Source organism: Hyaena hyaena, unplaced genomic scaffold, assembly GCF_003009895.1.
Source record: "Hyaena hyaena isolate Hyena2069 unplaced genomic scaffold, ASM300989v1 scaffold_62, whole genome shotgun sequence".
Lineage (NCBI taxonomy): Eukaryota > Metazoa > Chordata > Mammalia > Carnivora > Hyaenidae > Hyaena > Hyaena hyaena.
Window position 1 is genome coordinate 3289565 of NW_024080694.1, and position 27800 is coordinate 3317364.

A 27800-nucleotide genomic window follows, 5' to 3' on the forward strand; every position below is an offset into this window, starting at 1 on the left:
AGGTGTCAGAGTTTAGGACTTGGACATATCCTTTTGGGGTACACAATTCAATCAACTTTACCAACCAAAGGCTGAAGCAAGTGTTGTTATTCTTAATATTGTTGGGGAGAGAATAAAGGAACAGAGAAAACCCTTTGGCTGTCTCTATCTCTTGGTGTTCTAAAATTTCTATTCCTTTATTTTATTATAAATCTTTTGAACGTTTATTTATTTTTGAGAGAGAGCAGGGGAGGGGCAGAGAAAGAGGGAAACAGAATCTCAAGCAGGCTTTGCACTGTCAGCACAGAGCCCAACACGGGGCTCAGACTCACAAACTGTGAGATCATGTCCTGAGCTGAAATCAAGAGTCAGGGGCTTAACGGACTCAGCCACCCAAGTGCCCCTTTACTTTTTTTAAATGAACTAAAATGACTGCTAAAATTTCTGTGGAGGTCGATCAATCCGGTGATATCTAACACAATCACAAATGCATATGCATTTTGGGTAGAAGTTCTTTTCATAAATTTTTATTGAGGTATATATAACATGCATAAAGTGTACATAAGGGTAGACTATGCTACTCTAAATATTGTTCTTTCCTCTTCCATTTATATTGGGTAAACAATCACTTTAAAGCTTTTTTTTTCCTGTTATAAAGGTGACACATATTTAATGCAAAATCAGAAAAATGGAGAAAAGTACAAACTATATAAAAACGTTAGTATCACCATCCCAAACTTAACCATACACACACACACACACACACACACACATTTTTTAATGTTTTATTTTTAAATAATCTCCACACCAAACATGGGGCTCGAACTTACAACCCGAAGAGTTGCATATTCCACTCACTCAACCAGCTAGGGACCCCACACATATACTTTTTTAAAACAAAGATGGAACTGTATGATACTTCTTTGTAGTTTCTTAGCAAGTTACAATGCATTGTGCCCAACTTTTTATAGAATTAAATTAACAGAGTTACATAGTTTTAATGACTATAGAACATTCTTCTTCTTTTTTTAATGTTTACTTATTTTGAGACAGAGCACAAGCAGGAGGGGGCAAAGAGAGAGACAGGGAGAGAGAGAGAATCCCAAGCAGGTTCAGACCCGTATGTAGGGTTCCATCTCACCAACTGAGAGATCATGACCTGAGCCAAAACCAAGAGTCGGATGCTTAACCCCGGAGGCTTAACCAACTGAGCCATCCCCATGCCCCTGCATAGCATCCTTTTTAAGACAGGCTTTACTGAAGGACATTCCGTTGTTTTCAGTTTTCTGACATTACAAATAATTCTGTGATAAACATAATGCATACATGTGTGAAAACTTTTTCAAAGGCCAAATTTTAAGTACAGAACATATATAATAACTTGTACATCTTAAACATGCATCAAAGGGAATTCCTGACATTCTCTCCAAATTTGTTTTAGCAAATTTCTCCATCCCAGTTAAGTGCAGCAGCGTCTTTCCATTAGCTCAAGGAAAAAATAAAAATAAAAATAGACTCTTCCTTGATGCCTTTCTTTCTCTCACACCTAAATCCAATTAACCAGCAAATTCACTTGCCTCTTTTCTTCCAATACATCTAGAATCCAACTATTAATTATCTTCACTGTCATCATCTCTTGCCTGACTAACTGCAGTGGCTTCCCAACGAGGGTTGCCCAATTTAGCAAATAAAAACACAGGACACCCACTGAAATTGGAAGTTTAGATAAACAACATTTTTTTTTTTAGTTTAAATAAACCCAAAGATTGCATTTTCCATGTAGCAGCCAGAAGGATTCTTTGAAGAAGTCAGAAAAGGTCACTCCTGGGGAGCCTGGGTGGCTCAGTTGGTTGAGCGGCGGACATTGGCTCAGGTCATGATCTGACAGTTTATGGGTTCGAGCCCTGCGTTGGGCTCTGTGCTGACAGCTCAGAGCCTGGAGCCTGCTTGGGATTCTGTGTCTCCCTCTCTCTCTGACCCTCCCCTGCTCATGCTGTCTCTCTCAGAAATAAATAAAACATTAAATTTAAAAAAAGGTCACTCCTTTATTCAAAACCCTGTATTGTCTTTTCATCTCACTTGTAATAAAAGGGAGAAAATCTTAAAGCTGAGGCCCACATCTACTCATAGAGGCTCTTTCTTCTTTGGTCTCTTTAACTGCCTCTCCTCTCCCTTCTTGCATCTTTCTACTCCCGGATATACCTAACTACTTTTCGTTTCTGTCTATGCTTACGTTTATCCATGACACCTTCCTTAATCATCCTGTTTAAAATGGTAGGCTTCCCTCTCTCCTTGCCCTTCCCTACTTTATATTTCAACACTGATGATAACATCTACTTAGTTTCTTGTCTTTTTTCTCCCACCAAAACTTAAGTTCCACAAGGGCATTTTTGTTCTTTTTATTCACTGCCGTGTCCTCGGTGTTTAGAATACTGCCTGGCACATAATAGATGGTCAATAAATATTTAATAAATGTCGAATTAAGGAAACGTAGGTATCCAAAATCAATAAAGCTTTTTCAGTTTCACCAGAACTCCTCTTACATTCTGATCATTCAGCATGTTATCTATTTCAAAGTAGTCAAGTAACGGCTGTATCTTAGAGAAGCCATTTTCTGTAATTCTTTAATAGTAGGGAACATTTATTGAGCTCTTACTAGGTGCAGACACGGTCCTAAAGTAGAATATCTTAAAGCCATAGGTATTCTCATTCTTATTACTATTATTACTATTGCAGTTAATTTACAGCTGAGGAAATTAAAACCCGCAATGGTGAATAATTTACACAAGATCGTCTACGTGGGACACGACAGCGCTGGGCACAGAACGTGCGGCCTTAACTGTAGCACTCTGCAGGCTAGCTTTTAGGTTCCTTTCTGTTTTCTTTTGATAGGTAAATTGTTTTGGTTAAGCTATCGGTAAAAAGCTCTTGAGGATCAAAGTCAAAACCTGTCTAAGCCAGGGGCTTTATCCCGCTCTAGTCAAGGACTCGGCATTTTGCATTTGAATCCTGCGTGGCGGGAAGCTGAAGGCAGGCGGCCGGCGGGGCTGGGAGGAGCCGCCAGGCCTCTGGCCGCCAATCAGAGCAGAAGGAGCCTCCCTACTCCCCTCCCCCCGGCATCCACGCGCCAAAATTCCAAACCGAACCTCGTGCCGTTACCCGCCATCTCCCTCCGCTGAGTTCAGCGAGCCGGAACTATATACGAAAAAGAAGTCGGCGTTCTCCCGCCCCTGTCCGCTCAGGTCCTAGTCACTCTCGGTGCAGGTCCTCCTCAACTTCAGCCCGAAGTCTGTCGCTGGGCGGGTGGGCGGAAAGTTTCGAGTCCCCCGTTTCAGGGAGGAGGCGTGGGCGGGACCCCAGGCGGAGGGATTCCGGGTGCGCGCGCTGCGGCCGCTGGCGCGGAGCTTGTGGCGCCAGAATTCGTAGCGCGGAAGAGCCTGTGAGGCTGCGGGTCTGACTGGAGCCCGTCTGCCGCTGCGGATGCCAGGCGAGGAGAGAGGGAAAAATGGTGGTCCTCCGCAGCAGCCTGGAGCTGCACAGCCACTCCGCCTCCTCGGCCACCGACCCCCTGGACCTGTCCAGCGAGTTCCTCAGCCTGGAGCAGATCGGCCGGAGGCGGCTCCGCTCGGCCCGCTCCGCTGGGCAGTCCGCCGTCACCGCAACCGCGGCGGGCGTGAGTACCGGCCGGGGCGGGCCGCTCGGGCCGGGCCTGCGGGACTGCCCGCCGCCGGTTGCCCGGGTGGGGCCTGGGGGTGGGCGGCGCGGTCCGGGTGACAGTTGGGCGGGGGGGGGGGTTGGGAGGAATGTTGCGGAGGACAGTAAAATGGAAGGCTTCCTAAGATCCGAGCCCCGGTGGGTGTGGGTCGGGGCAAGAGATTGGGCTGTGCGGAAGAGGGCTGAGCAGTTCGTTACTCGGCGTTTCACGCACGCGGACACCGAAGCTCTCTGGAACCTTGATTTGTCGGGCTGCCCCCAACCCCATCTCGCGCACCTCCCTAACCTAGCGCCCAGGCTCCTGCCCTGGGTGCTCAGCTGTCGCAGGCAGCACGCGTTTACTGACTCCCTACCGGATGCCCAGTAGATGTTTTAGGGGCCACGGGAATAGAAGGAGGGTCATTCAGGCTCCCTGACCTTCATTGGCGATCCAGAAAGGTTCGATAATAAGAGCGCAGTGAAGAATACCAGGTTGCATAATGTGGAGGGGTGGAGACCCACGTATACCTCCTTCACTTGAGCCTCCTAACAGCTCCATGAAAATGGGTAGTCATGGTATCTGTCTTACAGACGAAAAAATGGACTCGAGAAGGTAGCCAGTGAGCGGTAGATCTAAAATTGGAACTTGGATCCTCTGCCTCCAGAACCTCTCCCTTTCTGTTATATCATGCTGCAGTTATAAACGATTGGCTATAGGGGAAGTTTCCAAGGGGGTGGAGCAATAAAGTCTTCTTGAAAGAATTGCTTCTCCTTGTAAATCTGAAGTACGATAGGCTTTTTGATTGCAGAATTAAGGCCAGGGGAGAGAGCCCCTCCACCGCCCTCCAGCAGCCGCCGAAGGAGGCGCAGGTGGAGGAGACCGCGTTAAGGAAAGGGTGGAGAAGTTGAGGAAGCACCACTAGAAAAGTTAAGGCAGCAGGAAGTCCTGTTCTGTTTGAGGGAGGGCAGACGTAGGGCTGAGAAAAACAGCACCACAGAGAGGGAACCGGGAAGTCAGAATGAGAGGCCAAGGGGGGCGGGGGGAGGGGGGCGGGGAGAGTGACAAAATACAGTTAAGGCAGTGATCACTGTATGAAATTCGTTGTCTGTATCTTTTGTAGGCACCCTGTACTAGTGGCTCCTCTACTGAGGGAAGTGGAAAATCTCTGAAATTGTGATTCTGAGTTGGGAAAAAAAAAATAATTTCCTGACTTTCAGGATCTGTTTCTCAGTCACATACAGAGATTGAGATCTGAGGAGGCCAGACACTTCTGCACTGAACTTGGGTCACTTGACTTAATTAACCTACATTCAGAAGATCCAATTATTTCAATAAATATTGAATATTTATTATCTTCTGGAAGATGCTGCATCCTGTGATTACAATGGTGTATTGAGCATTAAGAAATAGAGGTGCTTAAAACAAGTGTTAGTTTTGAATCTCAGCTTAGTAATAATTAGGGTTTTATACTCTTAACAGAGGTGATACCACGTGGGTAGTGAGGACTAAATGTGTTCATGCATGTAAGGAAATTAGCTGAACACTTGGCTTGTAGTTAAGTCTCAGTCACTGTCCACAACTGCAACTAAGACCACAGTCCATTTTAATGCTCACTCCATCTTTCTAGTTCTTCAGGCCAAAAACCTGAGAGTCCTCTTGACTCCTCATTTCGAACTAGCAAATTCTGTCGGCTCTGCTTTCAAAATACATTCAGAATCTGACCACTTCTCAGCTCTTCCATTGTTACCATAATAGCCAAAGCCATTATCTCTTCCCTGGGTTGTCAGAATATATTCTTGACTGGCCTCCTGGTTTCCCACCCTAGTACATAATAATCCACTTCTGCAGTCGTCAGTTGTTACTGTCCTTACAGAGTGATCTTTGTAAAAGTCAGAAGCAGTTGATCACTTCTCTGCTTAAAAAGCTTTAAAGGTTTTAAAATTTTGGGTGCCCCTTTCTCTTTATGATAACATCTCCCATTTTCCCTTTTGCAAAACCTAGTCTATTCTAGCCACATTGCTCTGCCTGCTCCTTGAATACCAGGGCCTTTGTACTTTCTCTGCCCTCTGTTGGGCATACTCTTCTCCTGAATATCTGCATAACCTATCCTTTACCTTTTACATTTTTTTAATTTAAAAAAAATCTCAAAAATCATAGTACTTAACATGTTCCAAGAAGCTCACAACTGTTAACTCAATCCTCTTAACCTTATGGAGTTGACATAATCTTTGTTTTTCAGGTGAGAGAACTGAGGCACAGAGACTTAAATAACTTCCTCAAATTCACCCTTATGATAAGCGATGACACTCCAGGTTTTACCTACAAGAACCTGTCTCTTTCAAGTCTTTTCTAAAATCTCACCTTTTCAGTGATGCTTACCCTAACCACCTTATTAACATTACAAACCACTCTTGGGGTACTTGGCTGGCTCCGTTAGTGAACTCTTGATCTCAGGGTCGTGCCTTCAAGCTCCACATTGGTCATGGAGCCTACTTAAACACACACACACGCTAATGAAATTACAAATCACTCTCATTGACCTGTCTCTTTACTCTGCTTTATGTTTCCTTATCACTTCATAACGTATTCTGTTAATTTCCTACTTATAAAATATTTTATGTCTCGCTAAATCAAAATGTAACTCTGTAGGGTTCAGGATTTTGACCTTTTGTTCAGCACTGTTTTCCTAGGACCTAGAATAGAACCCAGAGTGTACTAGGTACATAATAAATATTTATTGTTGACTGTTGTTGCTCTGAAGGAACTTAGTCTAGCAGAGGATACCTAACATATCAGTGTACAGAGACTATTTGCCATAATTGCCATATCAGTGGTATGTGCTGGTTGAGCAGGTAGCACTGAGATGGATTTTGTAGAGTGAAAAGGACTTTTTTTTTCTTTCCCAAGTCAGGATTTCTAGTAGGGATTATACCTTTTTGAGACATAGTATTCCTGTCTTCTATAAATTCTCGATAGGCCAAATTATATTCAAAGGGTTACTTAGCATGGATTGGATCAAAAACGAAAAAAAGGATAGTCCTGAGAGCTAATGTATTCATGCTCACAAAGCCCACCAATACCAACAATGAAACATACCTTTGTGATTGGAATATTTTCAAATTTGGAGACTTACATTCAATGCATTTCGTTCTATTACAGCTTGCTTTTGATATCAGTCGTGCATTTCAGAAACTTAGCTTCTTGATCACTCTGATTGTATCTAGGTATTGTCCTTTCAGCTACATATTTACCATTTCTTAGGGTAAGTTACTTTTAAAGATGGTTAAATGTATTTATATTAATTTGTTAACTTATATTTTTATTTCATCTTATTATATTCAATTTTTGAAGATACTTATAGTCACCTACTTACTAACCACATTTTGTTTTTACATTTTGAATATGATCTCACTCAGCTGCGGTTTTTTTTCCTCCTGACTTGTATGGGTTCCCTGAAGTTATGTTCTAAATTTTTTTGTTTTGTTTTTTAAACTTTTTTTATTTTCATCATATTTGAATCATAAGATCTGGCATTTGCACCCATTCAGAACCCCTTTCTTTGGTTTCATTTTTCCCCCAGAGTCAGACTAGCCATTGCTTATTTCTGTGCTTTCACATCTCAGGTCTGAGGCTCTTTGACTCACTAAATTTAGGGTTGTTTCTTGCTAATAGTAGGGGACAGTATCTCATTGTAGTGGGAAGATGATTATACATTACTTTTACGTTGTGTTTACATCTTCTATATGTTAGGTAAAATAAAATATGCTGTGGTATGTAGAAGTTACTTTTAAAGTTGTCTATTTAAAAGTTTGGAGAGTACTGCAAATGACACTGATATGCAACGTATGGGAGATTTTTTAAAAGTTGAAGTATAATACAACAGAAAAGTGGAAAGTGTACAGCATAGTGAAGTGTCACAATGCATGAATAGGGATATTTTGACATGTTGCAGTGAATTTTGCATCCTGAAGTTGAATGACATGGCTGCTCTAAATTCAAGAGAGTTATACTTGTTTTGAAGCAATATTAGGTAGTCCAGTTTTGTTAGTTCCTATTAAAGGCTGGCCCTTGATTTATGCTTAGAAGCTGCAACTTTTGGAAGAGGAATCTGATGAAATAGTGTTTAAGATGGATTATAATTAGGGTGCCCAGGTAGCTCAGTTGGTTAAGTATCCAACCCTTGATTTCAGCTTAGGTCATGATCTCACAGTTCTTGCCTTGCACTGTCCATGTGGAGCCTACTTGGGATTCTCTTTCTTCCTTTCTCTCTGTCCCTCCCCTGCTCATGGTCTGTCTCAAAATATATAAATAAACTTAAAAAAAAAAAAAAAAAAGAGGGATCATAGTCAACAAATCTGGAGTTTGGAAGACCAGTTAAAATGTAATATTAACATCTAGCAGTTATATATGTCACTTACTATGTGCTAGGCGTGGTACATATATACACAACATAACATTTGCCTTATAAAGTAACTATTATTATCCTCGTTTCGATATGGAAACCGAGGCACAGAGACCTTATATAACTTGAACAAGATTGTACAGCTGTAAGTGACATGCCAAGAATCAATCCTAGGCAATCTGTCTTTAAGAGTTTGGGCTCTTGGGGCACCTGGGTAGCTCAGTTGGTTAAACATCTGACTCTTGATCTCAGCTCAGGTCTTGATCTCGGTCATGTGTTCAAGCCCTGTGTTGGGCTCTGTGCTGGGCGTGAAGCCTACCTTAAAAAAGAGCTTGGGCTCCTAATTGGTAACACTAGTAACACAATAAACCAAAGCAGAGAAAACTAAAGGCTAAATTAAAGCGATACTAGAAGGAGCAGAGAAAAATGCCAAATAATACTGCAGAAGTTCTGAGAGTTATTCAGATAGAGAGGGAAAGCAGTGTTGTTTCCAGCTAAAGAGGTGTGTAGTAAACCATTGGGAGTATGCTAGAGTTTGGGGAGAAGTTAGAACTTTAGGTCTTTGGTAGTCACCTGTATAGAAGTGATAGCTGAATTCTTGAAACTGAATAGAAGACATAGTAGAACACAAATACATGTAAGAAGATCCAAAGTAATGGCTACATTTTAAGGATGACAAGGGGATGAATTATGGTGTGGGGTTTTTGTTTTTTGTTTTTGTTTTTGTTTTTTGAGTATCATGTGAACAAAGGATCAAAGCATTTAAAGAAGGGAGTGATCAATCCCATCGAAGTCAGTAGGGGAGAGCAGAGGCCATTGGCTTTAGCTATTGGGAGATAGTTTTAGGTCTATTTTAAGAGCAGTAGAGGTAGAAATCAAGTTGCTGGAGCTTGTGGAAAAGATCCATGGTTAAGACTTGAGCACACACAGCTTTATTTAAAGATGAAGCTAGGGAGGTGGCGCCTGGGTGGCTCAGTCGGTTGAGTGACCAGCGTTCTCTTGGGTCACGATCTCACGGTTCGGTTCGTAGGTTTGAGTCCCACATATGGTTCTGTGCTGATGGCGCAGAGGGCCTGTTTTGGGTTCTCTGTCTCCCACTGTCTGTGCCCATTTCTTGCTAGTGTGTGTGCACATGCGTATTCATTCTCATTCTCTCTCTCTCAAAAATAAACATTAAAAAAAAAAATGAAGCTAAGGAGGGATATTACTTCTAGGTATAATGTGTATACAATTGTGTGTTAGAATATGCTGACCAAGCTTTCAAGGAGTCTTATGTCTAGATGAATACATTTTATGTCAGTATTTTAACGTGATTTAAAAAATCCTTTTGACACTTCACTGGTTGGATGGATACTTGAATTGACTCAACCAACCGACCCACATACACATTTTTTGTTAGGAATTTAAAGGTTGGATAAGCTTGATCTTTTATGGGAAAACAACGTATTAGAATATTTATTTTTGTTATGCAATTGTATCTACTTTGGGGAAAAGCTTTTGTTCTGTTGTTGCTTCTTCCCTGAACTAACTTACTGATTCTGCAAGATTATAAGAGACTGAAAATTCTAACAAAATATTTTTTTCCTCTTCTAAATCTCCACTTTGAAGAACTCTCAGTGCTCTGAGTATTTAAGTAGATTTTAACAAAAGGATAAATGAGGTCACTACCTCTACAGATTTAGTTTTCAGATTAAGTACATTTTCTCTTGGTTTCTTACTTAGAAAATTTTTTTCTAGTAATACAAGTTGTACAAATGTAAAAAACAGAAAGTGAAAGTACTCATTTCTATCATCCAATGTTAGTTATTGCACAGTTGACATTTAACTTACCCCTTGAGAATTATTTTGATAAGCTATATTAAACTGATTTAATAACTGTGCTAGTTTTCTTAGGAAATCAGATGTTTATAATTCATCTAGAAGTATTTATAACACAAAATGCAGATAATTTAAGTATAATATATTAAGCAATTTATTAATCAATTTGTTAAATTGATTTATTAAATTTATTAAATTGATACACGTAATGGCTGGAATACTAGTCATTCATTTTAAAAGAGTTTTAGAATAGTGTTTCAGCGCACGGGAAAATGTTTCTTATTACTAGCAAAAAGTTATAAAACATAAATAATAGTTCAATTTAAAAATCACGTGAATATGTTTTATAGGAAAAGAATGCACCAGAAATTTAACAGTGGTTATTGTGGGTATCTGGAATTAAGGGTGACATTTTCTTCTTTGTTGCATTTCTTCATTTTTCCAACTATAATGGGCATGGATTGCTTTTATTTTTATATTGCTTTTGAAAGAAACATTTTTGAAAATTGATATTTTAAAACTCCCTATTGTGTACCTTTATATAGGTGATTCCCTAAGAATCTGTATTTTTTTTTTTCTCCACACAGTTAAGACTTTCTTGATGCCTAGTACTTATTTAGGGAGTATGAACGAAGCTACTCACTATGTAAATCAAAGATGGACTTATACCGCTTATCAAATTAAAGCTTCCAGGTTTTTCAGGGAATCTTTTTTCCCAGTAGTTAGCACCTACCTACCTCCCTTTTTCCTATGGAAACAAACCTTTTTTTATTATCCTCAGAAATATGATGGCATTACTTTCCTTTTTTATTATAATAAAACATGGATAATATAACATTTACTGTTTTAACCATTTTTAAGTGTACAGTTCTGTAGCCTTAAAGTACATTTTGTTGTGCAACCATAAACACTGTCCATTTCCAGAATCTTTTATCTTCCAAAACTGAAACTCTATACCCATTAAACAATAACTCTCCATGCTTCCCTCCTCCCAGCACCTAGCAACTACCATTCTTCCTAAAAAAAATTTTTATGTCTTTATTTTGAGACACAGAGACAGAGAGCGAGCCGGAGAGGGGCAGAGAGAGAGGGAGACACAGAATTGGAAGCAGGCTCCAGGCTCTGAGCTGTCAGCACAGAGCCCGACACGGGGCTCAAACCCACAGACTATGAGATCATGACCTGAGCCAAAGTTGGATGCTTAACCGACTGAGCCACCCAGGCATCCTGCAACTACCATTCTTTCTGTCTCTATGAATTTGACTACCATAGAGCCTCATGTAAGAGGAAACATACAATATTTCTCCTTTTGTGGCTGATTTATTTTACTTAGTCTAATCTTTTCAGGCTCATCCATATTATAGCAGTGTGTTAAAATTTTACTTCCTTTTTAAAGGCTGGATAATATTCTGTAAGTACCACAGTTTTTTAATCCATTCATCATTGAACATTTGGCTCTTGTAAATAATGCTGCTGTGAATAAGAGTATACAAATACCTGCTTTGGCTTCTTTTGAGTAAATACCCAGAGGCGGGATTGCTAGATCATATGGTAATTCTGTGTTTAATTTTTTGAGGAATTGCCATATCATTTTCCACAGTGGCTGCACCATTTTACATCCCTACCACAATGTACAGTTTCTCCACATACTTGTCAATACTTATTTTCTCTTTTTTATAATAGGGATCCTAACAAGTGTGAAGTGACATCTCATTTGTGGGTTGGTTTTGTGTTTTTCTAAAACTAGTTATCTTTTTGTGTGTTTATTGGCCATTTGTATATATTCTTTAGAGAAACGTCTATTCAACTCTTCTGCCCATTTCTTTTGTGTTTTGTCATTAAAATATAGGAGTTCTTCGTATATTATGGATACCATACTTTGTCAGTTAATTGGATTTGTAAATATGTTCCCCTATTCCATGGGTTTCCATTTCACTCTGTGGATAACGTCTTTGGCCCAAAAGTTTGTAATTTTGATGAAGTCCAGCTTATCTATTTTTTCTTCAGTTATCTATACTTCACAAGTCATATCTAAGAAATCATTGCCAAATCCAATGTAATTAAAGGTTGTGCCTCTGTTTTTTTCCTCAGAGTTTCTCTGTATTCTCTTACACTTTGAAAGGTTTCCCTTTAAAATGGTTTTGCCATCTAAGGTTTCCCCCATCCCCATTGGTTTAGTTAGGAAGGATATCATTTCTGTCATCCTTTAGTGTTGACATTAAAAAATAAAGCTATTAGATCAATCTTTTTATCCACTGGAATCTAAAAACCATAGTTATTTAAAAAATACGTAAACACATTCCTTTAGCAGTCAGAAATTTTATCTTAATTTTTTCCTCTCTTTTAATTTGTATTCTCAGTTCACTTAACCCACAGCATTTTATTTTGATATACTTTTGTACTTAAAAGTAATTTATTAAATATCTTTTCATACCTGTAAAACAAAGCAAAACAAAGTTAGAAGTTTTTTACACTTTTTTGTGATCACCAGGCTATAAGAAATACGACCTATTAATATTCAATTGGTTGAAACCGCAAAAACATACTTATTTTGATTAAAAACGATTAAACATAGAAAGTAAGATTTCGTTAGGATTTCATGTGATTGCAGTTCCCCCCACCTATATATTTGTGGAAGAATCTTACTGCTGAAGAGCATGTTTGTCATCAGTTTCATTGTTTTTATAAATGCAAGCATGGAGAAACAAGAAATATATGTTCATATAAGTAAGTAGACAATAATGAAAGGAGTTTAGCAGTGCCACTCAGTTTTTCTGTCTTGTATGCTAGAAAACACTTGCCAAAAAATTTTTTTCATGTTCTCTTAGCTTGATTAGGTCTCCTTTCAATTTTGTGGAAAGCTGAAAATTAGAAACTACCTAACAAAGGGAAGGATTTGTTGCCGACCTTTGTAATTCAATGTCTTAACACCTGTGCTAGTGTTTTTCTTTGTTTGGCTTTAGGAAGGTTTTTGAGGCCTGAGGCAGTTTAAAATGGTAAGGTTCAGAATGACTGAAAGACGTGACTTTCTTTTATAAAATGAGAGAAAAGGTAAATGGAAGAGGATACCTTCTCAGGCACATCAGGTTTTTTGTTTTTTTTAAGTATATATGGAAGTTGAGAATCTGGAAATAGATTCCCATAAAATTTTTCTTAGAAAGTCTTGTTATACTACACCCATCTAAGAAGTAGCTGTTCGTTTAAAAATAATGCACCTACTTAAAAGTGTAGGTGTTTGATTTTCAAACATCCTTACATATTGGTACATTGATGAAAGAGGTAACAAACCATTCATATCACTTAATGTTTTATGAAGTACCTGTCTAATTCTTAACACAAATCCTTGTGGTTTAAATGTCCTTGTTTTACTTGTGAACCAGTGAAATATTCTCAAAGCAAAATTAAATGACAAAATGTCGTGATAAAACAAAATGAAACAACTGGATAAAGCCAGCCTAAGAGGGCGGGGAGTATACTAATTGTTCAAGTTTTTAAAAATACTGCCTGTTTGGGGCGCCTGGGTGGCTTAGTCGGTTAAGCGTCCGACTTTCACTTAGGTCATGATCTCACGGTTCGTGGGTTCGAGCCCCGCATCAGGCTCTGTGCTGACTGCCAGCTCAGAGCCTGGAGCCTGTTTCATAGTCTCTGTCTCCCTCTCTCTCTGACCCTCCCCTGCTCACTCTATCTCTCTCTCTCTTTCCTAGAAATAAATAAAACATTAAAAAAAAATTAAAAAAAATACTGCCTGTTTTTCTAAAATTGTCAATCTTCAAAGTAGTATGGCATGTAATTAGAGACTTGTTAGGTAATTTGGCCTTTTCTTTTTATGTGAAATTAGCCTTTATATGATTTCAGAGAGATATGTACAAACTTTTAAATACTTTATGAAAACCTCATTGGCTCATGAAGCAGCCCCCTAAGAACTCTAGTCTATTGATGGGGTGTCAGGGTGGCTCAGTTGGTTAAGTGTCTGACTTTGGGTCAGGTCATGATCTCACAGTTCGTGGTGGGTTCGATCCCCAGGCGGGCTCTGTGCTGACAGCTCAAAGCCTGGATCCTGTTTCAGGTTCTGTGTCACCCTCTCTCTCTGACCCTCCCCTGTTCATGCTGTTTCTCTCTCAGAAATGAATACAACATTTTTTAAAAAATTAAAAAAAAAGAACTCTATTGAGCAATAGTAAAGTTACATAGAGCACTATGATTTTTACAACAGATTAACATACGTAAACAGTTTTTTAATTCAAGTGTTGCTGCATCTGGGTGAAACCGTGAAAGAGATGGTAATAACTCCTTTTTGTTATCCAAGCCCAAATTACAGTTCGATGGTCCAGTTATTTTAAAGTTGCTGCCAGTGGTTGCATGGCAGGCAATGGTTTGTGTGTGTTTCTGATTTCTATAGCCTTAAAATAAAAGAGTAGTTAGTGCTATGAACTATTTCAACTTTTTGTCAGTAATGGAAAACTTTACTCCCTGGAGTACTTGCTATGAAATAGAGCTACAAATCATCAATAAACCTTATATTAGCCATTTCAAAGACATTGATGGTTATTCGTTTATCATGAAATGATTATTTAGTTTAGATACTATTATAGTTTCTTGGGGAGATGCAGAATCATTCTGCACAAAAAGCAGTTGTTACAAACGGGTAATCAAAGAAAACTCTTAGGAGAAATTTAACTAGAAATTTTGACTGCAGAAAAACTTAGATGGCTTTCTTAATTTTTCTTAAAGGATGGGTCTTCAGTTAAGGAAGTTGAAACCTACCACCGGACACGTGCTTTAAGGTCTTTGAGAAAAAATGCACAGAATTCTTCAGATTCTAGTTTTGATAAGAATATGGAAATAACAGAGAAACATGCTAATGGAAGGCATTTTACAAGGTAATACAAGATGGTTGAATTCCAATTCAGAATAGTTTTAAAGTAATTTAGGATTTTTAAGTGTATTCTTGACCAATCATCAGAATTCCAGAGTTGTAAAATGTGATTTACTTGAAATGAAATTGCCACAAATGAATATCATTGAATTGAAATTTTAATATGTACCAGGGTTGTTTTTTTATTTTCTTGTTCAAAGACAATATTTGTGATATGTATGAGTGCAGCTGACAAAGTTGCTTGAAAATACTTGAGTGTCTTTGTGACTGTTTCATTTTAACTTGCTTATGATATGCGGTTTTGTTTCATACTTAAAAAAGTTTTTATTCAAAATAGTAATTATATTTCTGTTTGCTTGTTATCAAGTATTTCATCAATTCTGAGTTATTTATGAATTTGTGTTAGTATGCTGCTAGAACAGTCTTCACAGAGGAGATGGAACATGATTATTTTTTTACTTGTCTAAGGGGACTAGATGCTTTATACATATTTAAATTTCATTTCTCAAGAACCCTGAGGTAGGTGGCATGAATTCCATTTTAACACTCAAGGAATTTCTAGTGAATTTTAGATAGGTGATTCAGGGAAGTTGGATTTGTTTGGTTTGGGACAGATTTAAATTTAGGTAGCTGAAAACCTTCACTTTTCTTCCCACTTTGGTGGGCCTAACATAAGTGAGGGGGAAAGTGCCAGTTAGAACAAATTTCTTTTGATGAAATAGTTGTTTTATGTATTAATTCTTCTCATAAATTTCTCATAATGACTGACAGGACTAGAACCCTCCTACTCTTAAGTAGATTTTGATTATTTTACATAGCCGATTTTCCAGATAGGTGATATCATGCCCTTTTAAGTTTGTTTTTTGTTACAGTTTTTTTGTTACTTTTATTTAAATTGTCTTTCACTACATATTTTAAAATTTGCAACCATTTTTTCATCCATTATTTATGGCATGTTTAGTACTGTATTTCATGGAATCCAAGATAGCAGCAATTTAAACACTCATTTTATGAGACAGTAAAAGAAAAAAACACTGAAAGTTAAACTATGACATTCCATCAATTTTAAGGCATCCTAAGTTCAGAGAAGTTAAAGTGGGGTAAGAAATGTACAACTTACAGGATTGAAATACAATTTAAACTACCCTCGTATTTCTGAAGCTTCAGGTCTTCTTGGGGCCCATGGGTTCTGTGTGAGAATTTTAAAATTTATTTTATGATCTGAAGGAAAAGTAGACATTCTGCATCATCTAAATGGCTATTTTATTTCAGCAAACCTCATATTAATATTTTTTGTCAGTGGTTGGTTTCATAGTTTTATTTGTATAAAATGTAAATGCATCTATGTCTAGTTTGGCTTGTACATAGTCAGAAAAATTCAATGTTGGAAGTCCTCAAAGTCTTTATCTTTAAAAACATCTGTACCTTATTCAAGTTGTGAACCATTGTGCTGGACTTGATGTTCAAAGGTATTAAAGGAATGTTTTAAAATAGGTACTTTTTAAATCTAGATTTAAAGATGAGTGACTTGGCATTTTTAAATTTGATTCCTTCTAAAATATATTGAATTCCTGTCTTTTCAAATTGTTTTTAAATAACTTTATGGAGATATAATTCACATACCATAAATTCCCATACTATAAAACTTTTAAATGCATAATTCAGTGGTTTTAGAATATTCACACTATTGTGTCACTATCCTACTGTCAATTTCAGAACATTTTCATAACCCCAGAAAGAAATCCTGTTATATTATCTCCCACCTGCTTCTCCCTACCCACTGGCCCCTTAGGAACCATTAATCTACTTTCCATCTCAATGGATTTGCCTATTCTGGACATCCTATGTAAATGGAATCATATTTGTAGCCTTTTGTGTGGCTGTTATGAATGATACTGTGAACATTTGTGTTCAGATTTTGTGTGGACATAGGGTTTTGATTGTTTTGGGTATATACCTAGGAGTGAATTGCTGGGACACTGAGGAACTGCTGAACAGTTGGCTAAAGCAGCTGTACTATTTTACATTCCCACCAGCAGTGTGTGAGAGTTCCATTTTCTCCACATCCTTGTCAGCACTTGTCATAGTTGTCTTTTTTTGGTTTTAGCCATTTTAGCGGGTGTAAAAGTATCTCATTGTGGTTCTCATTACATTTCCTGGATGGTTAATAGCATTGAATATCTTTTCATGTGCTTATTGGCCATTTATATGTCTTCTGAGGGGAAGAACTTCTATCTTAAATAATCTCTGTATTAAGATCATTATTACAAAGACTTATTTTACATTGTGATAACATCAGCATCTGTTTGTATAAGACTTAAAGTGGCCTACAGTGTTGTTGAATTTTGCTTTATGTAGTTTCCTGTTTCTTATCAGGGTGACCCTTTTTTCCCTTGCTAGTTTACCTAACTGCAGTAATCTCTTTACTTACTACCTTTCTGTGACCCTCCATCTCTTTTGTTTTCTATCTGAGGCTCAAAGACCAGGGGACCAAGACTGTTAGACTAATAGAGATTTGAGTAACCTTGAGGGCGGGACCTATATTTCTTTGATCCTGCAGTTCTTAACTATGGTCCCAGTAATCATAGTTTTCAGGGGGAACATGAAGCCTCTGAAAGAATGTATAAACTTGTATGTGTATACGCAGTTTTCTAGGTAAAAAAGATCCATAGTTTCTATCAGATTCGCAGGGGTTGAGTAAAGCCCAGACACCTGTTTTTGTAAGTAGTTTCATTGGAACACAGCTATGCCCATTCATTCTATGGCTGCTTTCCTGCTTCAGTATTAGAATTTTTTTGTGAGTAGTTGTGACAGAGACTATGACTCACAAGCCTAAAATATTTACTGTATAAGAAAAAGTTTATCACCCCCTGCAAGGGGAGAGGTGCTCCCATTCTCCAACAGCAAAAAAAAAAAAAAAAAAAAAAAAAAAAGAGGGGGGAGGGAAGAAGGGAGGTGAGAAAGGGAGAAAGAGGGGGAGACGAGGGGAGGGGGACAGAACATTGTTTTATCATTGTGTTCCTAGCATTTAATAGGGACTGATATAGAAGTGTAAACCTGCATGGTATGGAGGGAGGGGTTCCTTTATGAGAAATGTCTATGAGCCTGTGAACAAGCTGTCCTTGACCTGTTGATGGAATGCTCAGAATGTTATTTTGTTCTTGGTTCTTACCAAAAGAGATAATGAATTAATGATTACTTACATTGTTGTGAGGACACATGATTTAATTCTTCTAGAAGGATAAGATGGTTCTATTTTATTTTAAAGTGTCACATTGGAAATCCCATGTGTATAATCAGCCCACTTGCAAATAGCTTGACATATAGTTGATTAATAGATGTAGCTATCCAGGTTTGGAAAATTGAGTCTCTAAAAATAAGTTAATGAGGCAGACTGTTTTGTTTGCTCAGTGGATTTTGGAAAAAATATGAGGGGAGGGTACTTTTTTATTTACGCCTTTGAAAGTGTTTTTTTACAATTCAGTAGATTTTGTCAGCTAGTATGTAAGTGAGATATCTGATTCATAAAATAGATCTGTTTCTGCATTTGAATGATAACGCATGTCATAAAGATTGTAGCCAGCAAATGTTTTAGAAGGAAATTAACATATCGCTAAAGGACATTAATTCTGTTTATAGTTATAAATATCTCAAGGTTGTGCGATAACTATATCCCTGTGGTATAAAACACATTGTCTTGCTTTTGCTTGATACTTATAGTTCAATTATACCTAAATACTTAGGCTAATGATATAATTTCTTGTTTTAAGTAAGATACTTGAATTTGATTAATTCTGTTTAAGAGTTCATGCATGTAACGTTGCATTTCACAACAGGGTTCTCAAGAGTTTGTTTAGCCATAACTAAACATACATAAGCATAAGTATTCTGAAGCTTTTTATTTTTCAGTGTGTTTTAGCCTTGTAAGTATATTAGTATATTCTCTAAGATGATTTAACTTTTTATCCTATTTTTTAGTATCATAAAATATGGGACTTAAGATTATGTCAATTAGTTTTAATGATTTAATATATTTTTTGAATATAGACAACTGGCCAGACAGCAGGCTGATAAGAAAAAAGAAGAGTGCAAAGAAGGTAAGTAGTGTTAAAGTCATTTCAGATTTAAAACCTGTAGTTCATATTTTGTGTACAAATGTATTGAGGGACATACAGTAAATTGTACATATTTAAAGTATACAGTTTGGTTTGACATAAGTGTGCCATGAAACTACCACCACAATTAGATAGTGAAGATAACTATCACTGCCAAAAACTTTCTTGGGCCTCTTTATAATCACACCCCAGCTCCTCTTGAGGCTTTCCACACCCCAAGATTCTTGATCAATCACCAGTCTGCTTTCTGTCACTATAATTTAGTTTGCATCTTCTAGAGTTTTATGGAAGTGAAATTATGCAGTGTGCACTCTTTTTGTCTGGCTTTCTTTTAGTATAATTACTTTTGAGTATCATCCATACTGTTGGTGTACAACAGATGTTAATTTGGTACATTTTTATATATCAAAATGATTACTATCATAGCTACCTAACATTGGCATCATGTCATATAATGTTTCTTTTTTGTGTTGAGAACATTTAAGATCTACTCTCTTAGCAACTTTGAATTGTATAATATAGTATTATTAACTGTAATCTCTATACTGTACATTAAATCCTCAGAACTTATTTATTTCATAGCTGGAAATTTGTATTCTGGCCAACATTTCCCTTTCTCCCTCACATCCCAGTCCTTGATAACTAACATTCTAATCTCTGTTTCTACGATTTTGCCTTTCTGTAGATTCCACAGTTAAGTGATATTACACAATATTTGTCTTTCTCTGACCTTCTTTCACTTAGCATTATGCCCTCAAAGTCCATCCATGTGTTGCAAACAGATACTCTTCTTTCTCATGGCTAAATAGTATTCTTTTATGTAGGTATATTTTACATCTTCTTTATCCATTCATCCACTGGTGGACACCTAGGTTATTTCCTACAATTTGTTATTCATCTTTTGGTGGACGTTTGGGTTGTTTCCAGTTTGGGGCTATCAACGTGCCTTGAACACTTCTGTTTGAGTCTTTGTATTATATATCTTTCCTTTCTCTGGAGAGTGGAATGGCTGAATCCTATGGTAAGTGTATGCTGTAACTTTATTTTTGTATCCTAATATTTTTAAGAAAGTTAAGTTCAGAATGCTATGATTTTGTTACATGAAGGTATAGCTATTCAGTTGTTCATTTTAGAACTGTTTTATAAATGCCATTACTTAAAATCTTTTCATTTGCTTTTATTTACACATCTTGAAGACAAAGTGATTCCAGTTACTCGGTCCTTGAGGACTAGAAACAATGTTCCAACTAAAGAACGCTTGCATGAAAAGAATAGTGATGTTGAAGTTCGCCGCAGTTGTAGGATTCGAAGTCGTTATAGTAGTGTGAACCAGTCTGTGCTGTTTGACAAGCTTATAACAAAGTAAGTGAAAATTATTTAGATCAGGATGATTTAGCTGGCATAATTTGTTGTTGGGGAAGGAGCATCAATATCAACTAGCCTGAGTATTTAATGTATTCAGCTGTACAAAGCAAAAGGGAGAATGGTTATTAGAAGACTTTGAATAATTCTATATAGGTCTTTAATTCTTGGAAAGAAATTTTAGAATTTTTTACATAAGTAAATCAGTGCCTTGTATAGAGATATTTAAAATCCCAGCACTTAAAATACAGCGGAAGAAAAATCAAGCTTTTAAAACTGTACCACTCTTTCTTTTACAGTTTTAGCTTATATTTATGTCAATTTTCTTAAAGCACTGCTGAAGCTGTACTTCAAAAAATGGATGACATGAAGAAGATGCGTAGACAGCGAATGAGGGAACTTGAAGACTTGGGAGTGTTTAATGAAACAGAAGAAGTAAATATATCCTTCCTCACTCTGGGAAATTATTAATGCAATATTGTGTGTCAGTTACACTTCAGTAAAAAAGAATGTCTCCTTCCATTTCACAGCTGATTTAGTGATCTCCAGCTTAACCTTCTTTCTATAATACCTATCCATTTTTTGAGTAAATTATTCATAGTTTTCGGCATCTTTAAACTGTTTAGCATTTGTTTGATCAGTCACTAGATATTGCTGGAGTTTTAAGAGTTTATAACTATAAATAGCTTCATTTTATTAAGATAGGAAGGTCCTACTGAATTTTTTAAAAATAAATATGCTAAATGTTAATGACTTCTGTTTAAACATTTTTAGGAAAATCTTAATGTGTACACAAGAGGAAAGCAAAAAGGTATTCAAAGAACTGATGAAGAAACAACTGACAATCAAGAAGGCAGTGTGGGTTAGTCTTTTGTTCTACTTCTGGGTTTGAATTTCAGCACTTTTTATTAGTAGAATACAGCTCTTTTATTCAGAAGCTGTGACATTATTGGTATTTTGTGAGAGATCAGAGGATTGGTTATAATTTAAAAGTGAGGACAGGGTCCCATTTGACTACCACATTTTCTCCCAATAATAGATTTTGGTGGCTATGCTTATGGGATAGATGAAAATTGCCATGATCTGAAGAGGGAGGATTTATTTGTGTCCTCCTTCTATATGAAATGGCTGAACAGAAAATTAATTAATTAAAATAAAACATTGGAAAAAAAAATAAAAGTGAGGACAGGGGAGGGGCGCCTGGGTGTCTCAGTCAGTTGAGCATCTAACTCTTAATTTCAGCTCAGGTAATGTGCTGAGCATGGCGCCTGCTTAAGATTCTTGCTCTCTCTCAAATTAAAAAATGAAATAAAGTGAGGGCAGGGGAGAGCTTAAAAGGATAGTATGTTTTGTTTGGGAAAGTACTTGAAATCTACATATCTAAAGCAAATAAACTTGGTTTGCTTATGTAATACATTATAGACAACACATCTCTACCTATTTTACTTGAAAGGTGATTAAGTTTTGCTCTTCTGTTTAGGAATTAAAACTATAATTTATTAGAACTTGAGTGAAAACCGGTTTTCTGAAATGCATTTTAAATATTTGGTGAGGGTGTTTTACATTTGTGTAAGTAGATGATTTGAGTTATTCTCTGTGTAGCTCAGTGACAACCAGAAGGGCCGAATAGAATTTAAAACTTAAATTTTAATCTCAGCTTAGGCTTTGACCTTAGGGTGATGAGTTCAGGCCTTCTGTTGGGCTCTACACTGAACATGAAGCCTACTTAAAAAATTAAAATAAAAAAATATACAAAAATGAAAAAATAAAAGGAAAAAACCAAGTGAGGAGATACTCTTCTTTGTCAACATGTTAAATTAACTTGGACTTAACCAGAGTCACTTATATTAATGAAATCAGCAGCAATACCATAAACTTTAGTTTGGTACTACTGACAGTAGTCTTTAAACTTCTTTCCCTAGTTCATTTTTTCCTTCTTCTAGTTGTTTTTAATCCTACAATTTATTTCATTTTTTAAAACCTTGATTTAGTGCTGCAAAAGAAACATTTCTATGAGCAATCTGGAAGTAAATAAATTTTTAAAAGAGGGTCTCTTTCTTTCTCTTTAAATTCCAATTGTTAAAAAATTGTTAACATTTTGGTGAGCATTCTGAAAGTAAATGTTTCTTAACTGTAGAATCATCTGAGGAGGGTGAAGACCAAGAAGATGAAGATGAAGATGATGGTGAAGATGATGATGAAGATGATGAAGAAGATGATGATGATGAAGATGAAGAAGATGGGGAAGAAGATAATCAGAAACGATATTATCTTAGACAGAGAAAAGCTACTGTTTATTACCAGGCTCCATTGGAAAGTAAGTGTTATGTATATTTATTCTAGGAGAAAATGTAATTGTATTACTTTTATTATCTATACTGCCTTTCCTCTATTATTCTTATTTTTCATGTTTTCATTTTGTAGAATATCCATGGCTGTTGTCTTTCTTAAATTATCCTAAATATACAAGAAGTCACTACTTCAAGAAAGTTAGTTGTTAGCCTTGACCAAAGTAAATAATTGGGCTGTTTTGGAATTTCATGTCTGTCTTTACTGACTTTAGATTTTATAGCTTTTAACTTAGTTTATTTTGTCACTAAGTTGTGTTTTAGTCCTGATGAGCATATATATATGCAGGGCTGATAACCAGCTATTATGCAGCAGTATAATCATAATGGTTGTTTATGGCCAGTGTATGTTTTGTTTGGCGGGGTGTCTGTGCTTTATGTATTTTCAGTAGTAACCCTGCAGGCATAAATGACTTTAAACGTGAACAGTAAAACAGTCTATAGTAGATATGTACTGGTATTTTCACGGAAGGCAGCACCTTTGTAAGTATTTAGATGAAGAGCAAAATTATCTTCATAAATATGTCACATACCTATAATTCTTCTTTTTAGAACCTCGTCACCAGAGAAAGCCCAACATATTTTATACTGGACCAGCTTCTCCTGCAAGACCAAGATATAGATTATCTTCTGCCGGACCAAGAAGTCCTTATTGTAAACGAATGAACAGGTTTGGTTCTGAAGTACTGATTGATTTATAACAACATAATTGTGGCTGTGTTAGGTAGGATTCCAGAGTCTTAGGATTGGGTATATACAGATAGAATTCTAGAATCCTATGTCTGGCAGGGTTCTCTCTATGCCTGTAGTGCTCTTATCCCTACTACCACTGACTAGTTTTCCTTTTGCTTCCGTTAATAGGTAGTTAGTAACTACCATGGTAAGGTAGTTTATTCCATTGTTCCACACTTTAATAATAGAGAGCTGCCTTTGCTTCAGTGTTTACTGTATTATTGGTTTGGTTTAAGTATCTTACATAGACTGTTTCTTTTCATCTTCACATTAAGTTAGAGTCTAGGTTTAGTTTTGTGTTCACATAGTATCACAGACATATTAATGTAACAAACATTCTAGTTTACATAGCTTTCTTGACTTTTCATGATGCTGACCATCCTCGTCTGGATCTGGGTTTTTTCCCCCCAGGTTTTATTTCTACTTTTTAAAAATTTGTGTTTCTCATACAGTAAAAGAAACATTAATTTTCTTTCACTGTTCAAATTATTTGAGGATTTCTTTTCCTTCTACATCCTAACACTTGTTGGTTGTCTGTCATATTTAAGCCTAAATAGGTAATTCTTTGTTATTTCTTCATTTTCCCAAGTAAAAAAAAAAGTTTTCTGATTCATTAAAACTTTCTGTGTAATAATAACATTATAGTAGTTCATGAATGAGAGAGCTTTCTGGTGAAGATTAAAGAGGCAGAGAAAAAATGACATTTGTATGGAAATGGTACTTTTTCCTAATATTAATTTGTTTAGAGGTGAGACTGAAATCCTATGAGACTTCAACTATTCTGACAGTTCTTGGAAGTCTCCTCATAGAAGCAGACTAATAATGGAAAGCAACACTTTTATAGATACTGACAAATTCTTCTAGGAAAAATATGAAATACTATGTGTGTCCCTAGGTCTTTTAGTTTCATTTTCAGAGTGTCAAAATCACAAGCATACACCGTAGATTTCCTTTTTCATCATCCCTTTCCGTACAACCAGAGCCCAGAGGATGATCAGGAGAGCAACCTGTCAGGGCTGCCCAAGATACATTGCACTTGAAAGGAGGCCATACTATCATTTTTCACAGGCCCCTTTGGAATATTGTTAAAGACCAGTATTTTGGTAGGATAAAGAGGATAAAGTGTAGTGTTCCCTGGAATCCCCACTAAGCATAACGCCCAGGGAAGCCGTCTTGGTTGCCTGACTTAAAGGACAAATCTCTATTAAATCTAGCAGAAGTGAAAGACTGGCAGTTACTTTGAGATTAAATTTCTTTTCTCTTTTTTAATGGGTATATGTTTCTGGAAGTAACATTTAATGACTGCCTCTATAGTCACCACCTATAATGAATCTTCCAGCAGGTAGGAATTCTTTTTTGCTCCTTTGGTGCTCAAGTTGCCATATTTGGTTCACAGAGTCTACCCTTTATTTACGTAAAGTGTCTCATAGCTCTTTGGGTGCTGGATTTTTTTTTTTTTTACTTCAGTTATTTAACAAATGTTTGAGTACTACCATGTACTAAGCACTATGGATATAAAAATGACTTAAGTCAGGATTCCTGCCCTCAAATTGCATAGACTAGTGGAAGATTCTGACATATTTATTTGTTATTTTTTTAATGTATTTATGTATTTATTTATTTTTTATTTTCATGTAGTTGACACATGATGTTACAGTAGTTTCAGTTATACAACATAGTGATTCAGCAACTGTATATGTTATGCTTTGGTCACCACAAGTGTAGCTACCATTTGTCACCATAACAGAGCTATTAAAATAGTACTGACGATATATTCCTTATGCTGTACCTTTGCTCTTGTGACTTACGCATTCCATTACTGGAAGCCTGTATCTCCCACTCCTGGTCACCCATTTTGCCCATCCCCCCACTACCTCCCCACCCCCCAACCCCCCGACCCTCGTCTGGCAACTATCAAGTTTGTTCTCTGTACTTATTGGTCTGATTCTGCTTTTTGTTTGTTTATTCGTTCTGACACATTTAAATTAAAGTATGAACTAAGATATTTAAATTGTACCCTGAGTCACATTATTTGACTTAATGACTAGTTTTGGTTTTCATAGCTTTGTAAAATTTTTTCTTTTTGATAATAGTTTTATTGAGATGCAATTCACATGCCATATAGTTCACCCATTTAAAGCGTACAATTCAAGGGCTTTTCGTACTTTCACAGTTGCGCAGCTATAACCACAAACGATTTTAGAACATTTTTCTTGCCTCAGAAAGATACTCTGTACTCTTTAGTTATCTCCAATCCCTGCATTCCCCCCAGCCCTGAGCAACCACTAATCTTCTATCTGTCTCTGTAGATTTTCCTATTCTGGGTATTTCATATATGTGGACTCTTTTGTGAGTGGTTTCTTTCACTTGGTACGTTATCAAGGTTCATCCACATTTAGCATGTATCAGTACTTCATTCTTTTTTATTGCCAAATAAGATACCATTATATAAGTATACCATAGTTTGCATATCCATTTATCAACTGATGGACATTTAGGTTCTTTCTACTTTTTGGCTACTGTGAATAATGCTACCGTGAACATTTATGAAAAACTTTTTGTGTGGACTTATGTTTTCACTTTCTCTTAGGTATACCTAGAAATGGAATTGCTAGATCAAATGCTAACTATTTACTGTTTCAGGGAATTGCTAAATTATTTTCCAGAATGGCTGCTTTATTTTACTTTACCACAAGCAATTATGCAGGCTCCAATTTCTCCACATCTCAACTATTAATATTATCTGACCCTTAAACCAATTTTTTTCCCTAATAATCTTACCAAGGTGGTATGAACATCTCTTCCCCTTTAACAACCATAATGGTCATTTTGCTTAGCCTTTTTACTTTTTCTTAAAGAAACCAGCTTCTGTTTATAGTTCATGTCCTACTTCACCTATTTAGTCATGGGACCAGAGAACACATCCACAGAATCATTTGGGCATTGCTCTTGGTATCTATGGCAAATGGTCGGAAAACCTTGCAACCACAGTGCAGGATCTTCCAAGGATCTTTTGGCATACTTACCATAGCAGAGCTTCCAGAATGCTGTCTTTATGCAGTATTTTCTTTCTTATGATTAGTAACTTCTACGCATTTAAGGTTGATTCTTTAGTTTCAGTCTGCAGTTTCTGGAACAAGCCCAGTCCCTTTGAACATGAAGGTAACATAATAGTACTGTTGCTTCACCAGTATTCCAAAGTGCCCCTTACATGTTGCCAAGGTGCTAGAACTGACAACTCTAAACACTGATTAAATTCACAGTGCTGGTCCAGTACTTGTCTATGCCAAAATTTCAAACATTTTTAGTAAAATGAAAAACGAGTGAATGTGTGTTTAGAATCTTTTTAAAACTGAAAAAACATGGCCTTTCTACAGTATAGAGTAATTATGAAGACCCTGGACCCATGACTAGGACTGCTAAGTTTCAGGCCCAGCCTTACCACTTATTACTGAGCTTTAGCAAGTTACTTAACCTCTCATTTCAGTTTTTTGACCTATATAGTGAGGATGATGATATTAGCTATCTCACAGTAATATGAGATTTAGATGAGTTAATACATGTAAAGCATTTAAAATACTATTTGCCATGTATTGAGTACTCTGTGTTTTCATTGTTATAATGCTTAAAAATCCTACTTTTCAGGGGTGCCTGAGTGGCTCAGTTGGTTGGGCGTCTGACTTCTGCTCAGGTCATGATCTCATAGCTTAGGAGTTTGGGCCCTGCTTTGGGCTCTGTGCTGACAGCTCAGGGCCTGGAGCCTGCTTCAGATTCTGTGTCTCCATCTCTTTCTGCCTGCTCCCCTCACACTCTATCTCTCTCAAAAATAAATAAACATTAAACATTTTTTTAAAACTCCTACTTTTCAAATCAAACATTGGAAAATTTATGTCAGTCCACAGGTTTTGTTGTTTGGTTATAATTCTTTTGGTTTGTGAAATAAACAACTGGAAATCACCAGTGTATGTAGAATGTGGATTTTTTGAATAGACAAAGGTTTGAGTTCTGACACCATCATTGCCTAATTCTAATATTTTGAGCAAGTTATTTAAACTATGAGTATGTCACATTGGCCTCAACTCCAAAGTGAGAATGCTAATATGTACTTGTCCAGAGTTTTAATTAAGATTAAATGGGATAACATGTCTACTACCTGGTACAAGAAGCATTTAATAAATGCTAGTCCTTTTTATTGTGTAATTAGTCTTAATTATGTGAGTACAGACTGAATTCACATACAGATATGTGAATTACGTGCGTCCAAGTTAGAGTTGTTTTGTAATATTAATGGTAGTATTAAATAAGTTAGTCTTTCATATAAAATTGCATACTGGATTTATAAAATTACATACTAGATAGTTTTAGTTTCAGGCTGATCATAAGAATAGTCTTGGGCATGTTTGGGGAGGTAGACTTTGGAGGATTATTTTCTAGTTTAAATATCTGTGTTTCCATAACCCCTTATCCAAAGCCC

The 27800-nt window shown here is 36.8% G+C and overlaps 1 protein-coding gene and 1 non-coding gene across 2 annotated transcripts in view; both read left to right on the forward strand.

Moving 5' to 3' along the window:
• The first annotated feature begins 3393 nt into the window (after positions 1 to 3393).
• ATAD2 (ATPase family AAA domain containing 2) overlaps positions 3394 to 27800 on the forward strand; it is a 64974-nt gene continuing 40567 nt past the window's right edge. Inside the window, exons 1-8 of the mRNA XM_039231978.1 lie at positions 3394 to 3652; positions 14625 to 14773; positions 18817 to 18866; positions 20081 to 20246; positions 20579 to 20681; positions 21021 to 21108; positions 22384 to 22563; positions 23147 to 23264. Of these exons, the coding sequence (XP_039087909.1) occupies positions 3485 to 3652; positions 14625 to 14773; positions 18817 to 18866; positions 20081 to 20246; positions 20579 to 20681; positions 21021 to 21108; positions 22384 to 22563; positions 23147 to 23264 (1022 nt within the window). The 5' untranslated portion in view covers positions 3394 to 3484. The remainder of the gene's footprint in view (positions 3653 to 14624; positions 14774 to 18816; positions 18867 to 20080; positions 20247 to 20578; positions 20682 to 21020; positions 21109 to 22383; positions 22564 to 23146; positions 23265 to 27800) is intronic.
• LOC120231788 lies at positions 21249 to 21388 on the forward strand. The gene has a single exon (XR_005528422.1). It is a non-coding gene; the product is annotated as a small nucleolar RNA SNORA29 (small nucleolar RNA).